Below are 19,456 nucleotides of genomic sequence, written 5' to 3' on the forward strand. Positions count from 1 at the left end.
AATAATGACAAACACCAAGGTTTCGGGGTTCCACCTTAAATCACCTATGCAATGATATCAATTCGATTCTTTTCCTTAAAACTTATTCAAGAAAACTGACACTAAAGATGAATCCAACTTATGGTAGTTCAAACACACAAAGCCCAATTAATTTCTCTAGGAATAGTTCAAGTATAACCTATACCTATGGCAACAACCTATCAAGAAACAATTCCATCAAAACTATTTATCAATCTGCAACTTTACTTGGTCTCAAAAGCATGGATACTTTTACTACACAATAGGAAAAACATGGTTGATCCTATGAAATAGATTATCAAATACCCATTAATCAATCAAAAAGCAAAAGCATAAATTAAAATTGAACATCCAAAAACTGAATTTGCATTGAAGTTCTTGTCGAATCGAACTAATAAAAACTACATAGGGAATCTTCTCCCCTAGCCTTAGCTAAGAGATTAGTTCTCCATGATAAAAATGAAAGCAACAAAATGATCCATGAGTTTGGAAGAGTACAGTGTATCAGATGAACTGAGGTAGGAGGATAAGCAGAGAGAGAGCGAAAACCAATCTGTCTGAACCTTATATGTTGTTGATTGCCCAGCCCTTCGTCGACATCTAATGCCTGAAGACGTCTCCTTTTGATTTAATTTCCTGATTTCACGTAGGCCAAAACCCCCCAAATTCATGGAGATATTCAATTGTAATTGAACTCTTCTTTCTACTAACTTCAAGGAGCTTGTAGGAGTTGGGCTCTTCATAATTGCTAGGTACCCCCTTCAATCCCCCTTAATTAGAAGGCAATTGAATCTAAATGCCAGGAAAGCTTGAGTTGCGATTTGTAGAGCAAAGGAGGAGCGTCTTCAAATGAGTAGAGAAAAGGATACAGAGCTGGTCACGTGAGGCTATCTCTTCTCCAAAGTAATTATATATATTGGCAATTGACCACATTCAATGTGTCCACCTCCAAGTCCAAGTGCAGTAACTCCTAACTCCTTTGGGCCTTTAATTGTCCAATTCCATCATCCAAGTATCAAAACCTGTTAAATCAGAAATATGATATAATTAGACTAAATTAGGCCAATAAAATACTCAATAGTTAAGAAACTAAGAAGATATGACTGCATTTTCGACCACTTATCATGAGGCATATAGGACTCTGGGATTGAAACCAAGTGAGCAATCCTGCAAATTTCTCTCAAGTGTTCTTTCAACTTTGTCTGCAGAGATATGTTTTGATTACTCTTTCCAGGAGTCCAGACCCTTTGTGTATTTCTCCAAAGATAATTACACTTAGGTCTGATGTGACTTGGAGTTCCACAATGGTGACAAATAGGGGTGAACTTTCTAGACAAAGAATGATATCCAAGTTGAGGAAAAACATAATTCTTTGCTAAACCTGAACGTTTATCATGCTCACTAGAACTGAACTCTCTGCCTCTTCTATCATTGACATTTTTAGGTTGAAGGAAACCTGAACTCTTCACAAATTTCAAAGATTTAGAGCTCTCACCAGAACTAAAACCTATGCCCTTTTTGTCACCTTCAGATTTTCCCTTCCCAATCATTCTAGACACTTTGTCTGACCCAATTGAGAATTTAGAAAACTTTTGCTGAGACTCTTTCAACTCAAGCTCAAGGTTCAATTTTTCAGAAGCAAGTGAGCCAGCAAGAGTGGCCTGAGCATTCAAATTTTCTTCTAAAACCTTGATCTGACTAACGAAGTCAGACCTTTCAACCTCCCATTTTTTGATACAAGACTCCAATCTCGCTTCAACCTCTGTTTTCTCTCTCTTAATCAAAACAATCTCTTCACTCAGTTTTTCATTTTTCTTAAGGATTTGTCTGGAGGCTTCATAAAGCTCCTTGTACTTACCATTCATCACTTCATCTAAATGCTCCTCATCGTCTGATTCATCAGAGGATTCATTATGAAGAGTTGAGGTAAGTGCAATGTTCTCTTCTTCATTTTCATAGTGAGTATCAGACTCACTATCACTCCAAGTAGACCTTAAGGCTTTACCCACACATGAGTTGTACCTTTTGTTTCCACAATCAATCGCTAAATGACCAATCCCACCACACTCAAAACATTTAGGTTTTTCACTAAAGTTTTTCTTTTGGGGATATTTACTATTTTTGGAGTTCCTCCCATAGGAGTTGTCAGGAGCTTGACCTTGTTTTGAATTAGACTCAGAAACACTTTTTGACCCTTGACCAGAGGAGTTCCTAGACTTAAAGAATTTCTTGAACTGTTTTGTCAAGTAATCCAAATCTTCAGTGCTAACTTCAGCATCTTCTTCCTTTTGGACAGAGTTAAACGCTATATTTTTCACCTTTTTTTTCTGGTTTAATTCTCATCTCAAACGTTTTGAGATTTCCTAGAGTTCATCTAGAGAATAGGTGTCAATGTCCTGAGCTTCCTCTATGGCTGTTTGCTTGGACTGAAAGCTAGGTGGAAGAGATCTAAGGAACTTCTTAACAATACGATGTTCTTCAAACGGATCACCTAAGCTATGGCACTGACTTGTCACATTGATAAGTCTAGCATGAAAGTCATCAACTGACTCATCGTTCCCCATTGTCATGTTCTCAAATTCTAGGACCAACCTCTGAAGCTTTTGTGCTCTAACTCTCTTATTGCCCTAATAAGTAACCTGGAGAAGATCCCAAGCTTTTTTGGCAGTCTCACAATGACTAATCCTAACCCTTTCCTTTTTTGATAAGGCAATGAATAAACTATTCCTAGCCTTATAATCATGATTACAATCACGAACCTCTTCCGTACTCCACTCTTCCCTTGGTTTAGGAATCATTTTGGCCCCCGACGACTCAGTAGCCTTAGGATTTTCAGGTTTGGTTGGATGAACCCATCTTGTCTCAACAATCTTCCACATATTTTTATCTTGAGAATACAAAAATGCTCTCATCATAATTTTTCATTGGGAATAATCTTCCTCATCAAACCAAGGTGGACTGTTGATTGAACCCAAGGCTCGATCTCGTTCCATCCCTCCCACGAATCTTACTAAGAAACCTTAGTAACCCGCTCTGATGCCAAATGAAAATATTGGGATGAAACTAAAAAGCCTAGAGGGAGGGTAAATAGGCTTTCTCTACAGAAACCACAACTTTTCCTTAATTCAAAAACCTCCAGCAAGAAACGTTAAAAGATTGAAACACATATATAAATCCCTGAATATAGCAGTATAGATAAAGTGCAGAAAAGAAAGGTAAACACAATCACACAGCAATCAAGAGATACCATAATTGTTTGCGCAGTAAAAACCTCAAAATGAGGAAAACAACTGAGGGGCCTTAACTCTCTAAAGCCCTAGTGAAAACCAATTCACTTAATGGAATGATACGAGTTCTCTTACAAACAACCAATAGCACTGACCTCGACTATACGTACTAGACACATTCTAGAAGGTTGTATGATCACGTCTTCGTAAATCTTCTCCACTGATGAACTGCTCTCACTGGTAGGATTGATAGGTACTGACCTCGACCTTCAATCTTCTTTGCACATCAACAGATCCAACTGACCTCGAGAGTACTTGATATGCAGTATATGATTGATAAATGAAAAAGTGTTTGACTCAACAATCTACTTTAACATGGAACAAGTAGATTACTGATACGATTTGAAGCATCACTATTCAAAGATGAATGAAGTCTTTTTCTAAATCACTATGGATGAACACAATCTTTTTCACATCAAAAGGCCTACAAAATGAATGCATTTTCTTTTGGTTTATAATATGCAGACTCCCCTAAAAACTTGGACAATAAAGACACCAAAACCTAATTGACTCCTTATATAGAAGAGACATATCCTAAAAAAATATTCTACAAATAAACATGATTTTATCCCTAATAAAAAAAGATAGACTTAACTGAACAAATCATGTAAAATAAATATCTTCTTACAACTTAATGATTGATAGCAATAATGCACAAAAGATCTCCGAACTAAAGAAATCGAACACAGACCAACTCACATATTCTGACCTAACCAGGATTGCAACACATGCATCAATCCTAATATGCATAAAGACACAAAACGTATGAGATGCATATGCAATTACCTGTAAAGTATCTTGAGGAGTCAGCTGAAGCATTGAGTTTTTTTCTTTTCATTCGACGGTCCTCCAATGATTGGCACACTTCTAACTTAGACCTAAGACTCTAGGTTTTGTATTAGGAATGCCAATATACAATAAAATCTATACTAACAAGGCTAAGTCAGCGGTGACCGATCTCGGTCTGTATGTAGGTTTTTATTACCGCCCTTTACCGCCTTACAAGGTCACTTCACTTTTACAATTTTGTTTTTTGGTTTATAACCTTGCAGGCTCCATTCAGCGAAGGAACCATGCCAGCACCCTTTGATCATGTTCTTCACATGTGTATACATGTGGGGTACTTCACTGATCGATAACCTAGTTCCGGCGATGGTCTCTGTCTTAATTTAAAGCTCCGTACTTTGCAAATGAAGTCTTACCTATTGTCCATCTACCCTGCATCCAAAGTAAAATTTCTCACTCTTTCTCTCTGACTTCCTCTTCATATACATCTTTCCAATTGTTATTTCTGGATCTGGTTCTTATTAATCACATGCAGATAAAAACCGTGCCTTAACCTTTTCCTTGATAGCTTCTCTTTTTGCCCCAGTCTTCAGGCTTTAATGCTACATATTGGAAGTTGCAAGACCTTGCTCTTGTTAATCAACTTGAAGATTTAACCATAGAGCTTTCCAACGGATCTAATGGAATCGAGTTCGCACGGTGTATACTCGAGCAATCACAAAATTTAAAGAAAATGGTGATTGTGCATTCACCCCAACAATCTTATAATATGCAAGCGAGTTAACTCAAAGCAAGATGATTTCGAATGCTAACATTGTCTTTCAAGAAGATCAAAGACGAAGAAGGCTTGGTTACTAAACGATTTTTGTTAGCCTCTCTTGCCAATAGGCCATTTCTTTCGATTGTTTCTTCTTTAATCTTTTAGTTCGGCTTTCCTATTTTTAGTGGTTGTTTTTGTTGGGCTGCGCCTTTTTTCTACCCCATAACTTTGTTTCTCGAACATATTTACTTTTATGCATGCATTAATTCTCTACATTAATACATTTACAGGTTTAACCATTTGTAAAAAAAAAAGTAAAATAATCATACAAATACAGAGGGAGGGAGGGAAGTACCCCGTGATCAAAGTTGCACTCGAGTCCCACTTTACTGTTCTCACCCAATTTTGGGTCAAGCCCACAAGGCCCAATTTAAAGATATGGTATATGAGACGGTTTAGATCCGAACCGTTTCTGTACAGGCATAAGAATTAACAAAGCCCAAAACGAAACGCAGAAATCCCCCAGATGAACCAAAATTAGGGTTCAGTGGCATTACGAGGGTACTGCAAGTCTGCAACCCATAAAAAATTCCAGGAATTTGAGCAACCATGATGGAGGTACATTGTCCTTACTTTGGTTCAGACTTCAGAGTAGTAGAATTGAATATGATCGATTTTTGAGTATTTGATTCTCTTTTCCAAGAACAACTGAAGCGAATCGAACCAGTATTGGCATTAGAAACCCAGAAAGAAAGACCCAAAATTTTGTTTAATGGAAACTCCAAGTTGTACTGAGGTAGACAGATTCAGTGATCTTCCAGACGGAGTTGCCCATCACATTCTCTCCTTCCTTACCATACCAGACGTCGCTCGTTTTGGCTGTGTGTCCAAAAGATGCGGACGACTTCATCTGTCAACTCCCACATTGAAATTTGAAGGATTTTCGAGGGCGAGTTTATCTACATTGGATAAGAGGTCAAGGTTGTTGAATGCTTTGGATAGTTTTATGATTCGTCGTGGGGATGATAAGATACACACCTTTCGTAACACCTTTCGTTCTTGTAGCACCTTTCGTTTTCTTACCTTCTGCGCAGATGCTAACCCTAGAATCATCAATTGAATTGACAATGCATTAAGGTGTAACGTTGAACTGCTTGATCTTGAGCTCTGTACGGTTTCTTTGACTCGGCTGTTTCAGTCTATCTTGCTTTGTGGATCTTTGAAGTCTTTGTCAGTGGGAATGGAGTATAAGTATGTATCCCTAACATTACCCTCCTCGGCTTGTTTCTCTAATATTGAATACTTGAAGTTGAAAAACATTGAGGTAGTGGATGAGGGGTTTTTCAAATGGATCTCGTCTACTTGCAAATCTATTAAGAAATTACAACTTGAAGAAATTCAGGGGATAAAACATCTCAGCATTGAAAGTTCATCTTTGCAATCGTTTAGTTTTGTGCATCGCCTACAGTTGGACCCCTTCCATCTTAGCATTTCTGCTGACAATCTGGAAGATCTAGTTATTAATTGGGGATTTTGTGGTTGCCAAAAGTTAAATATATTTGCTCCGGAAGTTAGATATATGAAATGGACAGGGATATTGTTGATTCACCAAAATTTTGGTGAATTTAAGCTTCTAGAACAAGCTGAGCTTTATCTGAGACCTGGAGGGAATGACTTTCTATCTGAGTTTCTTAGCAGCATATGCAAGGTCAAGGCTCTTATTATGAAGGAAGATACCGTAAATATCGTAAATGTAAGAGACACTTCAAACTTTTATTTATTTATTCTATTCCCGTAAAGCTTAATAATTTACAAGTGGTATTATTTCTGTTATAACCGTTCCTAGCATCTGCGTATGGTAAATCTTAGAGTTGCCTTATAACTATATGCTGGCCTCTTTTTTTTCTGATTAATAATGGTCAGATTACCTAGAATGAAAATTCTTATTAATGTTGTTAGTCAGTCCAAAAAGAATACTAATGTATAAGGAGTAAAATGAGATAGGTTTCAACTTTTGGCCCACTGTATTTCAGTAATGTATTGCATATAGTTCCTCAGGGTTCTGGGTTCCCTTTGTGTTTTTCTATTTAGCGTTTTCCTTTATAACATTGCAGGCTTTGTCCGAGAAAGGTTCCATGCCAGCACCTTTAGATAATGTTCGTCAACTGCAGCTTCATGTTGGGTACTTCTGTGATCACCTAGTCCCGGTAATGGTCTCGCTTTTGAAAGGATTGCCTAATTTGAGTACATTGAACATAAATACTGACCCAGTAGAATACTGCCCTAGAACTAATGTAAGTGAAGTCCTATCGTTGGTTCCAATCCCGTAATACATTTTTTCAACTGCTATTTCTGGAATGCCCTGCATATTGATCATGGATTATAAATGACTTGGTTTTTGTTCCTTTATTTTTACAAATTATTAGTCTCTTGGTATTATTTTTAAAAGTTTTGTTTGATCTTGTCTTTTATCTTCTTGCCTTGGCAGTCATCCGGATATAATGAGGCATATTGGAAATTGCTAAACCTTTCTTTTGTTAATAAACTTGAGGAGGTAAGCATAGAGCTTCCTAATGGGTCTAATGGAGTCGAGTTAGCATGGTATATACTAGATTATGCCCAGAGTTTGAAGAAAATGGTGATTGTTCATTCACCCGAGCAATCTCATTTCAAAAGGAAGTTGCTAAAAAGAAAAAAGATTTCGAATGTCAGAGTTGTCTTTCAGGAAGATCAAAGACGAGGATTGCAGAGCAAATTAGAAGAAGAATATTGTCAAATAAAGGATAACTATGATTTTCCGACTCCGGAGATGTTACTGGAGAAAGTCCTGAAGTAGTACATTACAAGGGTTCCTCTACTGTGATAAACAAGAGCTAGCAACTGTCTGAACGCTTTAATTTGTTCAAAAACCTGAGATGTACTATTTTATTGTACTTCTTTTACTTTCTCTCGCTAGCATGTGGCTTGACTGTCTGGTTCTTTAATGAAGCTGTTTTGGCATTCCAGTTTCTTTGTCCCTTTTTTTTAATGGAAATGCTCGAGTAGGATTAACAATACGATTGAAATCGCATATAGTAACTCACCCCAAGGGTAGGACGTACAGCAGTAACCTCACTGAAACAAGTTATTATAAGCACAGGACGAAAAGGAGAGACTGGATGTCTGGATCAAGGAAAGGAGATGGGGAAAAGAGAGAGAGAGAGAGAGAGAATTTGGAGTCATGTTCAACCAAGTAGCTTAAATACTAGGCTTTCATGAATTTGACACCCTTAGTATCATATATTACTATATATTCAAATTTTTCATCTCGAACCCCTTTTAATCAAAAGCCATAGTATAATCTCAATGGATCATGGTGCCCACCTCCTCTCTGTTCTTCTCCATTTTGGCTTTTGTTCTACAAAACTTAGTCAAAATGACTAAGCTTTTGACTCCGTGGTCATTTTGACTCCTTTTTTTTTATTGAGTTGGCGATGCTGAACTGGGATTGGAAAAGTCAAAATGACTTTTGACATTAGGGTTGGAGATGGCCTAAGATATCAAGGCAATAAACTCAAATCATTGAAGATACATATGAAGGTTCTCTGTTTTAGACAAATTGCACATCCAAGTTCTTCCTAGTGATCTTGGACGTTTCTCTCAAAATTCTCATTGTGTACACGGAACATTTGTTTAGAGGCAAAGAGAGCTAAAAAATTATCACACCAAAATTGAGGGACTTGAACGAAAACAAGGTCACATGAATGTAGATTTTTTGTTTTCTAATTGTGAAAATCAGTTACAACAATTGAAAATACTTGACTAATGATGTCGGAAAAAAAAATTTTATTTTGATTAAAATAGAAGGAGAAGTTTTAAATACACACCCCTAATTACTTAATACACACTCCATACTTAATACACCACCCATTTAATTTCTCATTCTAATATTCTACTAAATACACAACCAAAAGTACCTAAAATATCCTTAATCTCAAAAATCATGAAATATCCTATTATTTGACTATATTAAGGCTACTATTTAATATGATTAGTATATTCTAGTATATTGATGTTTTTAAATGACCATATTGATTATTTGTGTTACTTATTCAGAAATCCATAAAGATTTATTATTGTTCCCTTTAAATAAATGCATATAAATAGGTTTTATATTATTTGAGTTCTCATCCACCAAACACCATGTTGATCAAGTATAAAATTATGAGTTGAACATAATCACTAGTTTCTCTCTAATGGGGGAACTACAAAGTTGTCATTAGAGGGGCCAAACAAATTAACAATTATAAAGTTTTTTCACCCGTGATGTTTTATATTAGAAAATAAATGGATTAATTGTATCTCTTAGAAAAAAGAAAGAAAAGGAAATTAACTAAAAAATGGGAGTAAAACGATCCATTTTAAAAACATTTAATACCATTGATTTTGCAATTATAAATATTATGGCTTCTAACCTCATTTAATTACAATTTATTTAAAAAAAATTAAATTAGATAGTTTCTAACTTTATTCTTGTACTAAATCAGGAGGCCATGTATAGAAATTTGTTGTGTTTATCTAACTATTTATACATAAATTATTCTATATAAGGAAAATATAACTAATTTTTCTTTCTTTCTAATGCATAGATGTCTGTTTTGGTCATTCAACCTACCTACAAAATCTAATTTGAAATATAAAATAATAGGAATGTGTATTAAGTGATTAGGGGTGTGTATTTAAAATTTCTCAAGTAGAAGAGTTTCATCCTTTCAAAAAAAAAAAAAAAGAGTTGTATTAAAAACTAAGAGTCAAGAGAGCTGCAAAATGGACATTCTGCAAGAGGAGCTACAAAATCAAACCTAAAACTAGGAAATAGGAAATAAAAAACTTGAGCCTAGCCCAAGAACACCAATCCGATGTGAAGACCAACCATCATCCAGACTTGCTGTAAGCAATAATGAGAAGCTGCAGCCAAAATTCGCATGACTGATTCTGAAGTCGAAAAAAAAAAAAATTACTTATATAATCAATTTGACTGATTCAGCATAACTCTGTGAGGTCCAGTTTATAGGTCACATGAGCAAATTTTTCGATCCCTTCATTGGTTAGTGAATATTCAGTCCACTAATTTGCACTTGCACGAATATGAATATACGACTAGATAATATTGATTACATTTATTTGTTATTAAAAAAAATTTGTCTATAAATATCAACGGCAGAAATTTACTGATTCACTTACAACACCGACGCATGGAAGAATTTTCCGTCATTGTTGGACTGTAAATTAATCAGTAGTGTGCGCATAAGTTAAAGTTTTAAGGAATAAGTGGAATCTGACGGTAAAACTTATATGAACACTATCGATAAATTAATTTACTATTACACAGTAAATCCGTTACCCCGACCCGGCCAAGAAACAAGCCTAAATAATTTCTCTCAACGTCGACCTGAACCGTTTTCAATCCCAGAAACCCCCAAATTGACCAAAATTAGGGTTCTATGAGCTCTGCTCTGCAACCCAATCAAATTCCAGGATATGGAGCAAGCAAGAGGGAGTAGGCACGTTCTAGATTCCTGGGTATGTCCTTATATTTGGTTCAGGGTAGAAATGAACATGTTGATCCAAGCCCACTCCTCTTAGAAACCCAGAAATCTCAGTCTCATGGATCATAAGCAAAAGTTGATAGCAACTCCAACTTGTCGAGGTCAAGGAGTTCGCGCTGAGACCATGGTGGATGGATTCAGCAATCTTCCAGACGGTGTTACTCATCAGATTCTCTCACACCTCACTATAACAGACGTTACCCGTTTTGGCTCTGTGTCCAAAAGATGCAGACAACTTCATCTCTCAACTCCTTCATTGAAATTTGAAGGATTTTCGGAGGCGAATTTGTCTACCTTGGGCAACAGGTTAGCGCTGTTGAATGCTTTGGATGGTTTCATGATTCGTCGTGGGGATGTGAAGTTGCAAACCTTTCGTTTTCGTAGCTTCTGCGGATTCGAGAAGTCTCGTATCATCGAATGGATTCGCAATGCATTGCGGTGTAACGTTGAGGGGCTTGATTTTGAGCTTGGTTTAGTTGATTTGCCACTTTTGTTTCAGTCTATCTTACGTTGTGCAACTTTGAGGTCTTTGTCTGTGGAAATGAAGTATAAGTATAGGTTCCTTACATTACCCTCCTCGGCTTGTTTCGCTAATATTGAATGCTTGAAGCTGAAAAATATTCATGTAGTGGATGAGGGATTTTTCAGATGGATCTCATCCTCTTGCAAGTGCATTAAGGAATTACGTCTCGAAGGAATTGAGGGGATAAGTCATCTCTCAATTGAAAGTTCATCTTTAGTGTCGTTTAGTGTTGTGCATCCGTTTCAGTCGGATCCACTGATTCTCAGCATCTCTGCCGAGAAACTGGTAGACCTAGTTATTGACTGGGGATTTCAAAATTGCAAGAAGGTGTTGAATGTTACTGCTCCGGAAGTTAGATATTTGAAGTTAGAAGGGAATTCTTTGATTCACCAAAAACTTGGGGAATTGAGGCGTTTAGAAAAAGCTGATCTTTGTCTGAGACCTGGAGGGAATGACATTAACATGCTATCTGAGTTTATTAGCAGTATACGAAGTGTCAAAGTTCTTATTTTAGGGGAGGAGATCCTAAAGGTAAAAGACACTATTCAAACTTGTTTTCATTTATTTTTTGGGGCAAAAACTAGTATTTTGCAATTGCTCTTGTTGTGGTCACAACCTTTCCTGGCATATGTGTATGTTGAATATCATAATCTATCTGACGGCACTTTTTTTATCTCATTTATAATGGTCAGATTACCTAGGATGGAAGTTCTTATTTATGTTGCAGTTAGTCCTAAAAGAATACTAATGTGTAGGAGTAAATTGAAAAATGTGTTATAGGTTTCAACTTTTGGCCTATTAATAAGTAGTCCACCTGATTTTGGTAATATATTGCATATATTGTTCATTATTGTTCCTACAGGGTTCTAGGGTACCTTTATTTTTTCTATTTACTGTTTTCCTTTATGGCATTGCAGGCTCTTTTCCAGAAAGGATCCAGACCAGCACCTTTAGATAATGTTCGTCATCTGTGTATCCATGTCGGGTACATGCTTGATGATGTTGTTCCGGCAATGGTCTCTATCTTGAAAGGAATTCCTAATTTGAGTACTTTGTACATAAAGTCATTTCCAATCTTTATCCACCTTGGATCTAAAGTAAGTAAAGCTCTGTTTTTCGTTCTGTATGCATATTTGCAATTGTTATTTCTAGACTCCGGTGCAGGTAGATAATGGTTATAAATAACTTAGTTTTCTGTTATTTATATCCTGCAAGTTATTATTTTCTGCTTTTATTTTGGAAATTTTCAGTTGATCTTCTCTTTTTGTCTTGTTGCTTTGTCAGTCATCAGGATATAATGTGGATGATTATAAATAACTTAGTTTTCTGTATTTATATCCTGCAAGTTATTAGTTTCTGCTTTTATTTTGGAAAATTTCAGTTGATCTTCTCTTTTTGTCTTGTTGCTTTGTCAGTCATCAGGACATAATGTGGCATATTGGAAATTGCTAGACCTTGCTTTTGTTCATCAACTGGAGGAGGTAACCATAGAGCTTCCTAATGGGTCTAATGGAATCGAATTAGCAAGCTATCTGCTCGAGCATGCTAAAAGTTTGAAGAAAATGGTGATTGTACATTCACCCCAACAATCTAGTGTTGAAAGGAAGTTGCATATAACATATAAGAAGTCCAATCTCAGAGCTGTCTTGGAGGAAGATCAAAAGAGAGGAACTTTGGAGCGAAATAGCAGAAGAGCTTTTACCAGAGAAAGGATATAGTGGCTTTGTGCTTTGGTTTACAGTGGTTTCATAAGAAATTGGATGAACTTGCTCTCGGGAAAGGCAAGAATGTGGGTGTAAATAATATGCATATGGTGATATGGTCGATGCCATTTTTTTTTTTTTTTTTTTTTTGTGGTCAAAGAAAAGAAAAGCAAAATTACAAGTTGTGTGAAATCAACAAATCATGGTGGTTTGGAAAGCTGCAGAGATGATCTGGGTCAAATGTTTTCTGGGTTTGAGTTTGACGTGCATTGACAAATCAACCAATTTTTTGGACGGTAAAATTTTAGAAAATATTACATGCATGATAAACTTGAGTTCTCTAAATATTTTTTTTTATAAAAAATTCATAAGAAAGGTTCCTGAATATTTTGGTCAGTTAAAAAGTTAGAAGCTCTTGTCCAGAAACAAGGTGTATCTGGTTGGACTTCTATATGAAGATGGAGGAAGAAAGAAGAAAGAGGCAAAAAAAAAAAAAAGAGTTTAACGATGAATGAAAAGATTAATAATAGAGTTTAAGTACATATTCTGTAGGGGTAATAAGAAAAATTAATTGTAATTTTTACTAAGATATTGTCTGTTATTGTAATTTCATTAGATTATTTTAGTATTTTAATAAATCAGAAATTTGTAGGGTGAACAAAATAGTTAGTAGGGTGGCAATAGCTTTACGACATTTACACTTGAGAGACATTTCACATAAATGTGACCGAAATACCTTATTGGCCTATTTTTCTGAGTTTAAGTAACTATTTAATTACATTTAAAGTAAGAGGTTTCGACCCATAGCCCAATTTTTACCTTAAAAACTCTCATTTACCCGACCAGCAAATTAAAATTCTCACTCACACCGTTTAAAGGTAAAATAATACTTTTGGGCTCAACTCAATTATGAAATTATAATGTGCCACTCTCTCCTAGCCTCATAACCACACCGACGAGAAAAACATTCACAAAGTCTCTCTCTCCCCATTCGGGTCACGACGAACCCTCCCTCTCAGAGTCTCCGTCTTAATCAGCAGCTTTTAGAGGACTACATCTGGCTGCATCCATTGCACCAGAACCTTCAAAAGCGTCAGTGATGTGCAGACCCATCAAACAGTCCATACAATTACCTTCTCTACGATTTGCTCCACCTGCGGCAACAAAATCAAGACCCATGCCAACTATGACATTCACTCCCTTTGGCTGTGGAGCTTGAATACTGGCAGTAGTGACATTCACTCCCTTTGGCTGCGGAGCTTGAATACTGGCAGTAGTGGTTTAATGGTAGTGTGCATTTTGAAATGGGTATGTGGTCTGCTAAGAAAGTATACTGGGCTGGGCTAGATTAGTAATGGATGTCTTGTTTCGAAATGGCACAAATAAATTGTCCGATGGTAGTCTATTAGGGTTGTGCCTCTTTGGAAATGGGTATGGAAACGGCAGATTAGTATGGTGGGCTTGATAGGGATGGTTTTCTTGTTTCCAAAGGCCAATGTGTATGCTGGTGGTAGACTGGTAGTGACAGTGTGCGGTTCAAAGGCTCTAAGAGGGCTCAAATTTTTACTTATGTGAGGATTCAGTTGGAGTGTGTAGATCAATGGAATAAGTTTCTCCGTTTTGTGGTTGTTAAATCTCTTTTGTGTTTACTTATGTGAGGATTCAGTTAGAGTGTGTAGAACAATGGAATAAGTTTACTCGGTTTTGTGGTTGTTAAATCTCTTTTGTGTTTACTTATGTGAGGATTCAGTTAGAGTGTGTAGAACAATGGAATAAGTTTACTCGGTTTTGTGGTTGTTAAATCTCTTTTGTGCTTGTTGGGATCACAAAATTTATTTTATTTTACTTTCTTTGTAGGAAAAAATAATTGACCCATTTGTCGAAAGGAGTCATCCTAATATTGTAATACAGTAAGCAGTACAAAAACAACGTACCCCTGTGGGTTGCCAAAACAATTGACCCATTAATTTGTTTGTACTTCACTGTTAAAAGATGCAACATGTTTCAGTTATTGTTGCTTATATTAAAAGAAAAAAAATTCACCATCAAAATGCCCCAACGGCTTCTGTTGGAACTGCATATTCTAGATTATATGCCAGCAATTACAGTTAATTTGTTGCTACTAGTTAATTAGTTATTGTTCATTCATTGCTGTAAAAGAAGAGGTACTATATATCTTTGGTAAGATGGACTTTAGCTCTTCACCTTTGAATCCAGACTTAGTACTGGATTAAGCTTCATTTGCTTAAATTTCAATCTGATAATATTGATTTCTTCAAGAGTTAGATTAGAGTTTTAATTAGCTTGACTGGTCATGGAGTTTTCACCAACATGGTTAAGGATTTCACAGAGGATGATGTGTGCTATTGCTTTCATTGCCTGTTTTTCACCAGGTTTGCTAATTACTTTCAGTAAGTTTGATAATACATTTGAATGTTAGTAATCTTAACAAGGCAATCTGCATTTTCTCCAGAATATATCAACTAACTATAAAAGTTTTTTTGGTTGATTATTTCCTGAGACAATTGTCCAAAGATTATGCGTAAAGTCGCTGAAGAATAGATCATCCAGTTAGTAATGGCTCTTCATGTTAGTTTTACATATCAAGGAAAGCAAAACACTTGAATATGTGTGTGGTTGTAATGATATCCAAAATTGGAGTGAATTAAGCATTTGTTTCAAAAATAAAGAAATGAACTGAATTTTAAATGGGAAATGTCGATCAAATTACATTGCAGTTACGGTGAATGCTAAGATAAAGTTCCAGGCATTGCACATCAATATATCAAACCCTAAAGAATTAAAAGTGAAGTGGTCCGACTTCCCCAATGATTTTGCATTTGGAGTCAGCACTGCTGCTGCACAGGTGCATTTTTGTAATTCTAAAATTCTACATTAACTTCAACATTCGTTTCCATCTTTTATGTCCATGAAATGTACCTATGAATGGTTATATATACCATGTGCAGATTGAAGGATCAACAAATAAAGCAGGACGAGGACCAAGTGTTTGGGACGAGTTTGTTAAGACATTCCCAGGTTCATTTCTTAATTAGCATTAATTTCTACTGTGGCTTTGTTCTAACTTCTACCAGCTATATATCATGCTCATTTTCCTTTTGTACATGATTTTCCTTTCTATTTAGAACGCATTGCAGACCATTCTACCATGTCTACCGCAATCGACTCATACAAGCGATACAAGGTGAGTAGAGAGCTAGCTAGCGCTACATGATTTTTCCATCTAAAATTCATTGTAAAGAAATTAACTCTTTTCTTTGGTTTGGCACATTAGCGACCGCTAAGTATTTGTTTGTAATTAATCGCAGGAAGATGTGAAGGCAGTGAAAGCCCTTGGAGTTGATTCTTATAGATTTTCCATCTCTTGGACCAGGATTCTCCCCAGTATGCTTTTTATCTATTTCTTGTTCCCATAAGAAAGTTCAAAGGATCTCTTACGGATTAATATGAGGTTAATCTATGCTAAAAGCTCTGCACATTTTTCAAAATTTGTGATATGTAGAGGGAACCTTGAGTGGAGGAATAAACCAAGAGGGTATTGATCACTACAACAACTTGATTGATGAACTAATCAAGAATGGTATGAACTATTTCTCATCTAATGTAATTTGTTTACCAACTTGTGGTCTTTTGTTCATTGGCAAATACCTCAAATACTATTCCTTCCATTGGTCTTAGATATATATGTTAACATAGATATTTAATAGATTGAAATTTCAATGCAGGCATCACACCCTATGTAACCATATTACATTTTGATCCACCACAAGCCTTGACAGTCAAGTATGGAGGCTTTCTCGATCGCTCCTTTGTGTAAGTTCTTCTACTTTTCTTAATCATAATCTTTACCCAATGCCCCACAAGACTGAGCGTTTCTATTCAATATCACTTTTGTTCAGGGATGACTTTAAGGATTACAGTGAACTTTGCTTTAAGATCTATGGAGATAGAGTCAAAAATTGGATTACAATCAACGAGCCTTTTATTATAGCCAAAATGGGCTATGATCTTGGGGTTGCTCCACCAGGCAGGTGTTCCATACCAGGTGGTCATTTCCATTATTGCACAGCTGGAAATTCATCTACTGAACCTTACATTGTGGTTCATAACCTTCTCCTTGCCCATGCCACTGTTGTTAAGCTCTATAGAGAAAAGTTTCAGGTGAGTTAAACTCTGGTTCTGTCGTATCATTAACTTTATGAGATATGGGATCACATTTATGAGACTACTCTCTCTTGGCCAATAATTGTTTTAATTAGACAAAACAAGGTGGACAAATTGGATGGAGTCTTGTAGGTTCCTATGTTGAGCCTTATTCAAATTCATCTGAGGACAAAGCTGCAGCAAAAAGAATTTTGGACTTTGAACTTGGATGGTTAGTCACGTATCCACTATGATCCTGATTACACTTAATGATTGAGCAAGAAGTCTCCTTATTTACTATAAATCTTTCTCCTGCTAATTTACTAGGTTCATGGAACCAATAGTATATGGACATTATCCAAAGAGTATGAGGCGCTTGGTCAGGAAAAGGCTACCCCGTTTCACCAAAGAAGAGAAGAAATTGATTAAAGGATCCTTTGATTTCATTGGCATCAACTATTATACCTCGAGATATGGTAGAAACATTCCAGCACGTCTAGATATGCCAAACTTCTATCGCTATGATCCTCTAGCGTCATCAGAGCGCAAGAGTACGCTTCGTACTACCTTTTTGATTTGTCTGTGTTGTTTGTGCATGTTTGCCTAACTTTTTTGTATGTGATTGTTGCAGATGTAAATGGAGTCCCAATTGGTCCTCAGGTAAGAAAAATATTAATGCAAAAATTTGACTCCTTTAGATAAGTATAGCAATTTTTCGTAAGAGAACTTAGACATGATGTTTACCTTGCAGGCTGATGGTAGCATGTTCATCTTGTCTTATCCACAAGGTCTCAAGAAACTTTTGAAGTTCATGAAGCGAAAATACCAGAGCCCTAAGATCTACATTTCCGAAAATGGAATTACAGAGGCAAAGGACGATAAGCGTGGACTTGATGTAGCACTGAAGGATCCACATAGAATTGAATGTATTCTTCGGCATTTGTACATGATCAAGCAGGCCATAAAGTAACCATCCATTGGCCTTACGAATTGGCAATCCAGATTAATTTCTATTATTGAATGAGCATTTGCAAGTTTGAGGATAGATGATATTCATTTTACTTGTCATTGATGTTTTGCAGGAAGGGTGTGAACGTCAAAGGATATTTCCACTGGGCTTTATTTGACGATTTTGAGTGGGGGGAAGGCTATATCCCAAGGTACGGGCTTTATTATGTCGACTACAATGACAATCTCAAGCGCATTCCTAAGGAATCTGCAAAGTGGCTCCCTAAATTCCTAAAAGGCGAAGATGCGATACATGTCAAAGCTTAGCCATAAGCTGTAGATAGTACGTCAAGCACAAGTTCCCTGCATAGGTTGAGGAAATTGCTGTTATGGGAGAAAAAATTGTTAAACAGAGTAGTGCAATATACCCTTGAAAATTAAGTTTTATATGTAAGAATTATTTTGTGGACTCATCATTATTTATATAAAGTAATTACAATAACAAGTTAATGACTTAGGAATGAAGTGACTTGGATTGTATTCTAATCCTAGCTATTACAAATATAGATATTGTATTTGTATCTATATTATAAACTTAAGAGTTAATTAGTTATAGGGTTATTATTACAAATGGTACCTGAACTTATCCTCTATTTTATCGATGGTACCTGAACTTCAATTTTGATCACAACCAGTACCTGAACTTTTCGATTTCATTTTAAATGGTACCTAAGGCCATCTTCGATCACTATTCCGGCCAAAAAAGCCAAATCTAAAAAAAACAAAAAACAAGTTCAAGGCAAGTCTATTACCAAAAAATCATCACTATATATGATCGCAACCCTCGAAATCATCAAAAATCATCACTATGATCGCCTCCCATGCCGTTTTTAGTCGGAATAGTGATCGGAGGTGGCTCTAGGTACCATTTAAAATGAAATCGAAAAGTTCGGGTACTGGTTGTGATCAAAATTGAAGTTCAGGTATCATCGATAATATTGAGGTATAGTTCAGGTACCATTTGTGATAATAACCCTTAGTTATAAGTCCAAAAACCATGACCTGTTTTGATTGTAAACCGGACGAATAGTTTTGTTAATTGCGGTCCAGTGACTAAGTATCCACATCAGCTTACTTTCCTATATTACCATGATGAGTCAACTTCTACTTTTTCACATACCATATTTACTCATAACAATATTACTCAAAACAATCAATAATTTATGCATCAATAAATTGAGAGTTAATGTTGTTTTTCAATCAATTTGGTATTCATAAAAACCATATCAATTATAATATGTCATTAGCACAATAAAACCCTTAATTGATGCATCGTCATTAAAAAAAAATTATAACTTATATAAAATGATCATACCTTACCATCATTTTTCTACACCCTATATCTTGTCTCTTTTCTTCTCCTTTATTCTGATCAACTTCTTCTTATTTCTACACCTGTATTATAGAATTGTAATGTTGTTCAACTTCATTATACAATCAAATAGATATTCTAGATGGGTATTCATAAGAAGGTTTGATCCATCTAAAGAGGTAATATTCTACATTGTATCTCTATCTTTGCGCCTTAGGATAAATCATACAAAGGAAAGGGAGATACAATTTTCATATCTTAAGGGAAAGGCAAGTTGCTATTGTTCTTTTTTTTTGTACCTTTAGAT

At 35.9% G+C, this 19,456-nt stretch overlaps 2 protein-coding genes across 2 annotated transcripts; both read left to right on the forward strand.

Moving 5' to 3' along the window:
• Nucleotides 1–10,235: 10,235 nt before the first annotated feature.
• LOC112193054 (putative F-box/FBD/LRR-repeat protein At5g44950) lies at nucleotides 10,236–13,022 on the forward strand. The gene is made up of 3 exons (XM_024333071.2): nucleotides 10,236–11,493; nucleotides 11,880–12,059; nucleotides 12,378–13,022. The coding sequence occupies exons 1-3, from the start codon at nucleotides 10,498–10,500 to the stop codon at nucleotides 12,678–12,680; spliced, it is 1,479 nt and encodes a 492-aa protein (XP_024188839.1). The 5' UTR covers nucleotides 10,236–10,497; the 3' UTR covers nucleotides 12,681–13,022.
• A 1,957-nt stretch (nucleotides 13,023–14,979) lies between these two features.
• On the forward strand, nucleotides 14,980–18,201 carry LOC112194274 (beta-glucosidase 24). The gene is made up of 12 exons (XM_040516995.1): nucleotides 14,980–15,058; nucleotides 15,404–15,531; nucleotides 15,635–15,704; nucleotides 15,812–15,870; nucleotides 15,995–16,070; nucleotides 16,189–16,266; nucleotides 16,412–16,499; nucleotides 16,586–16,847; nucleotides 16,946–17,061; nucleotides 17,157–17,361; nucleotides 17,581–17,795; nucleotides 17,912–18,201. Exons 1-12 carry the CDS (start codon nucleotides 14,980–14,982, stop codon nucleotides 18,102–18,104), a joined length of 1,569 nt encoding a protein of 522 aa, XP_040372929.1. The 3' UTR covers nucleotides 18,105–18,201.
• The last annotated feature ends 1,255 nt before the right edge of the window (nucleotides 18,202–19,456 follow it).

Source organism: Rosa chinensis, chromosome 3 (assembly GCF_002994745.2).
Source record: "Rosa chinensis cultivar Old Blush chromosome 3, RchiOBHm-V2, whole genome shotgun sequence".
Taxonomy (NCBI): domain Eukaryota; kingdom Viridiplantae; phylum Streptophyta; class Magnoliopsida; order Rosales; family Rosaceae; genus Rosa; species Rosa chinensis.